The 7180-nt window shown below is 45.8% G+C and overlaps 1 protein-coding gene, 1 non-coding gene and 1 pseudogene across 2 annotated transcripts; 1 reads left to right on the plus strand and 2 right to left on the minus strand.

The window, feature by feature from the left end:
* Window positions 1-219: 219 nt before the first annotated feature.
* Window positions 220-540, plus strand: LOC101638706 (FXYD domain-containing ion transport regulator 4-like). Its single transcript, XM_004710113.2, has one exon. The coding sequence runs from the start codon at window positions 247-249 to the stop codon at window positions 508-510; it is 264 nt and encodes an 87-aa protein (XP_004710170.1). The 5' UTR covers window positions 220-246; the 3' UTR covers window positions 511-540.
* Window positions 541-2941: 2401 nt separating this feature from the next.
* Window positions 2942-6202, minus strand: LOC115872598 (annotated as a pseudogene).
* On the minus strand, window positions 4063-4196 carry LOC115872633. The gene has a single exon (XR_004047967.1). It is a non-coding gene; the product is annotated as a small nucleolar RNA SNORA42/SNORA80 family (small nucleolar RNA).
* Window positions 6203-7180: the final 978 nt, after the last annotated feature.

Raw genomic sequence — 7180 nt, forward strand, 5'->3', positions numbered from 1 at the left:
TGGAAAGGGGCAACCGATTACAAGGATCTACATGTGACCTCCTCCCTGGGGGATGGACAAGGATGGAAGCTCAAGGAGTCAGACCAGTTCCTCAGCTACAGGGTTTGTGGCCTGGGAAGAATTGCTGTCATAAAGAGCCTGGACCCATCTGGTCTCTCCACAGACCCAGCAGCCTCTCCAGACCGTCTCTTCTGCACTGGACTCTGAAGTGAAGGGCGCTCAGCCCCTGCCCTGCCGGTGTTTGACATGGAAGAAGTGACATGGGGTCTTCTTCTCCTGCTGACTTGCCTGCCTGTCTTGAAAGCCAACAATATTGACAAAAACAGTCCCTTCTATTATGACTGGGAAAACCTCCAGCTTGGCGGGTTGGTCTGGGCAGGAATTATGCGCATAGCTGGCATCACCTTTGCTTTGAGTAACAAATGCAAATGCAAGTCAGATCCCAACGACAACCCATTCCCTGAGAAAGCTACTCCACTTATCAACTCAGGCTGTGAAAGTCACTGCTAAGCCCAGGGCCAGCTTCATGGAGCTCCAAGACCTGTCCTTCTCTCTCAAACCCGGTCCTTCCTGTCTGGGGATCTTAACCTCCAAAACGTTCTTCTCTCATTATGACTTTTATGCTCCTTTCTAATGGGAGGGGTGGGGGTGGGGGAGCTATCCAAATCCTCTTTGTAAATTAAAATGTTCTTGTGCTTCCTTTAAAAAAAAGAGAGAAACAAAGCCAGTGACACTCTTTTCTGTGTAAAAAATAACTTAATATCACAAAATAATTTTACATCAAGAAGGCATCTCTGGCCGGTCCAACTGAAGTCCATGGGTCGGAGCTGCAGGTTGAGGACCCAGAATGGTGCAGCGGGATGTTGGGAGAGCCCAGGCCAGAGAGTGCAGAGTCACGTAGATCCAGGATCTGTGGGAACATGGCAGGTTGCCTTGGCCCACGCGGGGCTGCTCCAGGAGTTAGACACTGAATCCAAGCAAGCAAGAGAGAAGTTCTCATGGTCTCTCCTATAAAAAGGTCACAGCTCCTCATCTAAGTTTTGAAGCTGTACAAGTTAGCAAATGCATATATTGTAGTCTAAAAAGATGTCTTACAATGTGTATTGTCGTCTAAACAGATGTCTCAACAGCTTTGAAAATAATGGCAGCATATGCGCAAATGTGCTTGACACATTGGAGGAATGTATGGACTGTGATAAGAGATATAAGAGCCCCCAATAAAAGTTTTTTTAAAAGATGTCTCAACAGTGTTCTAAATCCTATACCATTGACTAAAATAATGATACTATCAATAGAATGATCTAACGCCCCATGGGAACTCCAATGAAAAGATAACAGTGTCTCTCAAGTGAACCAGGGGCACATATATAGCTATATGAATGGATGTTGAGCTCGCACTTGATCTTAGCCCTAATACAAGACAAATTAGTTTTTGTGAGATGGCTCTGCTCAGTATTAGCCCTCAATGAGGCGATCACTGATTATATAGGTGTGTACTACAGCAAAGTGTGGCGAGGAAATCTGATGGCGCCTGGCTAATAGAAAAGAGTGTCTGGGGTCTTAAAAGCGTGTCTCAAACCAAGCAACCATGTAAATGAGCAGTCAGCTAAGTCCACAAAGAAGAAGCCCACCAGCCTGTGTGATCCAAGGAGGGAATGGTACTAGGCCTTAAATTCTAAACACTCGGTTTGAAGAATGCTAGGGATGATATTGGAAGCCCCAAAGCCATTTGCAGGGTCCCTACACGGACTGCGCCCTTGGTGCGACCCTGACCAGAGTCTAGGAATGTGGACAGCCTGCATATCAGACAAGGAACTTTGATGGGGAGGCAGATTGTAGCAGCTATAGTCAGGCTGGAATGCAAAACCTTGTCACTGCATCTCCCCTTTGACCCCCTTTGAGTTTATTTTGTTTTTAAAATATTTTCTGCTTCCTTTTTTCTTTTATGCCATCAAGGATTTATTCTTTCTTGGTTCTACAATCAAGACTCCTGGTAGAAGCAGTTAAGAAATCAAATGATAAAGTGCATCTGCTGCGCACGAACTGTCAAGTTCTAAAGAACATAGCTGTCACTTCGAGGACTAAGGTGCACCTGGTTGGAGACATTTCAATTACCTGACATGTGTAGGACAACTGGACAAGGCATACGAAAGATCAAAGCAAAAGGGATGATGTGTTTGTATTATAGTGTGGGTGAAGTATATTGAATACACCATGGACTGCCGGAATAAAGAACAAAGGTGTCTTGAAGTGTGGCCAGAATGTGCCTTAGAGACAAGGACGGTGAGACAACTCTTGCCACTTGCTTATGGTAGCAGAAGGGACAGTACCTGAAGAAGAGTGGCATCCTTGGCAAGACATTGTGTCGTTAAAAACAAAGAAATTTCTCAATGAGATTGATTAATACAAGGTCTGTGAGCTTGAGCTCAAATATAGTGAAATTCTGAAGGAGACCCACTACTTATTTGTGAGTTTGTGGTTCTGCAGCGGCTTGTGTGTTGCTTTGATGCTGGAAGCGTTATCGCTCTTATTGCAAATACCAGTAGGGTCACCCAAAGTGAACAGCTCTCATCAGAGCTTGCAGACCGAAGAACAGACTATGTAGAAGGACTAGACTGTCCACCTCAGAGGAATCAGCCATTAAAAACCTCATGAATAGCCCGGAACACGGGCAGATACTGAAAATCACGCATAGCAGTGGGACATCCTCACAGACAGAGCCAGATGACGAGTCCCTCAGGCCGGAAGACACGCAAAATACGACTGAGGAAGAGCTGCTTTCTCCAATGGCAAGTCAGCCCTGATGTCATGAACAGAGTAAACCTTTGGGGATCTTTATTTGCTGATGAAACATGATTAGAAACGAGAAGAGACAGCTGCAAAAGTCTAGTAACAGAGGGAAGATTTCATCTGTCGTCCTTGGACAAATCATCAAGAGAGACTAGTCCCTGGAAAAGGACATGGTACTTGGTACAGCAGAGGGTCATGGAGAAGAGGAATACTCTCAGCACAATGGAGCGACGCAGTCGCTATAGCAACATAAGAACAATTTGTGAGGATGGTCCACCGGGCAGCGTTTAGTTCTGTTGCACCAAGGGTCGCTTTGACAGAGCCGATTGGAGGGCACCTAACAACAAAAACTGTATGAAGAACACGGGGACAAACAGCATTTTTTTCCCCGTTGTGCTTCTTTTTGGTGGAGGCGTTTCTCCGCTGTTTAATTTGGTCAATGTGGCTGGGTCTGTTTTTGGTTTTGTCTGGCACGCTTTCCTGTATAGAGAAGTCAGCATGCGTGGATGGATCTACAAAGATAGCGACTGGGTTACTAATTACTTGGCGGCACCGAAAGGGGAGGTTGGGAGGAACAGGGGAGTCTACGGCTATGAGCACAAGAAGGAAGAAAATGTTCCCAAGTTGATGGTAGTGATGATTGTAAAGCCCTTCTTAATGTGATTGAGCTATTGAAGTGTCTGGTAATTATAGCTCAATACAATGATCCGAAGTACCTAAAAATAAGCCTTGGGGAGAACCTTTCCAAATCACAAAGATAAAAAGGCTACACTCCCAGGGAGGCACAGCAGGCTACCACCTGATTGACAGGTTGGACTCTACTCCAACCTTCACACCCAAACCACAAAACCAAACCCACGGCTCCTAGCGACCCTATAGGACAGGCGAGTTTCGGAGGGTGTGATGACACAGGAGTAGGAAGCCCCGTCTTTCTCCCATGGAGCGGCTGCTGCTTTCCAAGTGCAGCCACTACGCTACCAGGGCTTCTCACAGATACCGTCAAGTTGACAGAAAATCTAACCAACACGCCCTATTTCTTTATTCGGGTATATGTTTATTTCTCAGTTTGTGAAAATCTCCTTACTTTGTTGATGCCGCCCACACACTTCAACTCTGATTGCTCGGCACAAAGAACACACGAGGATCTGCTTTGCCACCACCTTCCTGCCGCCTGTAGCATGCTGCACTATGCTCTGTGGCGACAACAAAAGAGGAACCGAACAACAGGTATTAAATACGGACAAATGTTCACAGTTTATTTATTTATTTTTTTACTGTGCAACCCACTTCAGTGCCTTAAGCCTACCAGGTAAAGCCAGGCAATGGTTCGGGGTGACGGTTTGCTTTGGCATGGGACACTGTGAGAGGCCCATGGGATCAGACCTGCCACAAATCCAAACCCATGCACTGTTCACAGTTTATTACAATATATTTTAGTCAACCATTTAAGGCAGCGGTTCTCAACCTGTGGGTTGCGACCCCTTTGGGGTTGGATGACCCTTCCACGGACTTGCCTGATTCCTAACAGTAGCAAAGTGACAGTTATGAAGTAGCAACGAAAATAATTTTATGGGGAAAAAAGGAAAAGAATTTTATGGTTGGGAGGTCACCACAATATGAGGAACTGTAGGAGGGTTGAGAACCAGTGATTTAAGGAATTTGAAGCCATCAGTTGTTCCACTGCCATTTCAAGTGCATCTGGGGCCTCAGGAATGGCAGTGGAGCTAGCTGTTGGCGTAGCTAGAATTGCCGGCAAAATTCACGCCTATTTTGAGAGCACACAAGGGGATCATGCGAAAATGGACCCCACTGGTTTCATTCTCATCAAACTGCCCTGGGCCACTCAACATGGCTTTTGTCATTCCTTATGTTAGTGCATAACCTCTTTTCACGATAAGTTCATGGCCATCAGAATGTCAATTTGACAGACACGGTATCCAGGCCTTCACAGCCCCCAGACACTTTCTCCTCTTCATGCTTTCTGCTCTTAGGAAACTACCTCACTTCCACCAAAGCTCAGTAGCTTCCTGGTGAGGGGACACACTGAACCTCTCGCTGGCCTGTCTCCATGTGTACTGCCATAAAGTCCAGTCCGAGCAATCATTGTTTGTTTGCTGCTTGGCTTTCTGTAGGGAGTTTCCATTACAGCATTGCTTCTCACCCATCTATGACCCACACAGCAGCTGATGGTTTTTGTTTTTTTTAAATGAAAACCAGATGATATCACTTCTCTGCTTCAAAACCGTCAATTATTTTACTCTACATTTAGAATCAAATCGGAGAAACGAAGTCCTGCCTGATGCTTGTCACATTATTCTGAGGGAAAGCAGTCAGTCACAAAAAGACAGATACGTTGTGCTCTCACTCACATGAATTTGACAAACATAGAAATCAAAGCTTGCTAGTGGTTACCAGAGGCGCCCTAGTGGAGAACTGGGTTATGTGTTTGGGCTGCTAATCTCAAGGTCAGCAGTTCAAAACCTCCAACCACTTAGTGGGAGAAAGACAAGGCTGACTTGGAAAGCCAGGGGCAGTTTTATCTTGTCCTGCAGGGATTGCTATGAGTCAGTGAGTTTGGTTGTTCTTGGAGGGGTGGGAGAGAGATGCACTGTTTTGGTTTTGTGTTGATGCAAATAGTGGCTGAATAAAGATTAAGATAATAGTTGCACAATGTGAAGTTATCAGTGTCACCGAGGTGGATGTCTAGAAATTGAATTGACCAATGTTTTTGTGATCCATATTGTGGTTGTTTGCCACCAAGTCGATTCGATCCACAGCTCTGCAATGGGACAGAGAACTGTCCCACACGGCTTTCACAGCTGTAGTCTTTCCAGGAGCACATAGATGGCTAGGTCTCACTTCCACGGAACCCGCTTCTGCTGGGGGATTCAAACTGCCAACCTTTCCGGTAGCTGTTGAGTACTTAACCACTACACGCCTCAGGATTTTCTCTGCCTTCTGAACCACTTGATCCACAGTGTCTAACAGTTGTTCAGCTTGTTTCTTCCCTCCTATCAACCTTCTTTTTCTGTTTGGTTGTTTAGTCATATACTTAAGGAGGCAACAATGGCTAGAAAACAAGGGCTATCTGTGACATCAGTGAAATCAATGCCTCGGGGTCCCCATCGGCCTCAGGGAGTCAAGATGCCAAGGCTGCATGAGCAATTGATGCAGGGGGCCAGGTCCGGTCTCGGGTGGCCCTGGCCCCCAGGACTTGGCACCTTCGTGGTATCCGGAAGCTCAGTTCTGTTGTTGAGCTTTCTGACTTGATCCCGAAATGCCTTTTGTTTGCTTCCACTTCTGTGAAGCTGCCCACACCATGCCATCAATCGGGAATGTCCCACAACCTGTTCTGAACCCTTAATCTCCCCTCACTTCCTTCAAAACTCAGCTCCAGACTCCTTACCTCCATAACCGCCTGCTCAGTCCAAGTGCCCTTACCTGTAACGGGTCCTTTACTCCTCTCTTCAATAAGCATACTCGGAGCCTCTCGGCCATTGGGTAAGCAGTTGATACGGTGTCATCGGGTCTTTGCTTGCATTGGCTTTGTAATCCGTGGTTTTATACTATGCAGGTATGGAAATGACCCTTGAGTAAGTATTGGACTGCGTGTTTTTATAACCCTCCTAATATTTGCAGTGGAGGAGCTCAGGTGGTGTAGTGGTTAATCATTGGGCTGATCTGTAAGGTCGGCAGTTCAAAACCATCAGCAGCTCCTCAGAGAAAGACAGGGCTTCATACTTCCCTAACCTCTTGGAAACTCACAGGGGCAGTTCCACCCTGTCCGATAGGGCCACTATGAGTCGGCATTGACTAGATGGCAGTGAGAAAGTGTACAGTCCGGTGTGGTGCCCACGGCCATTCATGAAGTGGAACTCCCCCTTCTGACCTGCAGCCAGGTGGAAAGAGCTGGAAGGCCATTTGAGGAACAGAACTAGTTTTACAGAATTGGTCTTCTGATGAAGTTATTGAAAACAAAAACAAAAACTGCAGCTCAGAAAACATTCCTGGGTAAAATATTAGGAAAGGCTTAACAGACTTGTAGATGACTATGTAGAAGATATTAATATGCTGTAACTAACATGGTTAGAAAGGAGCCCTGGGAGCATAGTGAGTTAGGTGTAGCTTCAAGGTCAGCAGTTCAAACCCACCAGCCACTCCTTGGGAGAAAGATAAGGCTGTGTGCTCCTGTGAAGATTTATAGCTTTGGACATCCACAGGGGTAGTATCTACCCTGGCCTACAGCATCACAATGAGGCAGTCAGTGCATGACTTTTAGATTTAGTAAAAAACAAACATACCATGTATATAATCGAGTATAAGCCGAGTTTTTTCAGCACATTTTTTCTTCTTCTCTTTTTTAACATTTTATTAGGGGCTCATACAACTG

The sequence above is a fragment of the Echinops telfairi genome, unplaced genomic scaffold, assembly GCF_000313985.2.
Source record: "Echinops telfairi isolate 266 unplaced genomic scaffold, ASM31398v2 ScPeMD7_7427;HRSCAF=8465, whole genome shotgun sequence".
Classification (NCBI taxonomy): Eukaryota; Metazoa; Chordata; class Mammalia; order Afrosoricida; family Tenrecidae; genus Echinops; species Echinops telfairi.

What these genes read in the sequence shown, in the direction of transcription:
- LOC101638706 (XM_004710113.2), top strand. Translation starts at nt 247, where the DNA reads ATGGAAGAAGTGACATGGGGTCTTCTTCTCCTGCTGACTTGCCTGCCT.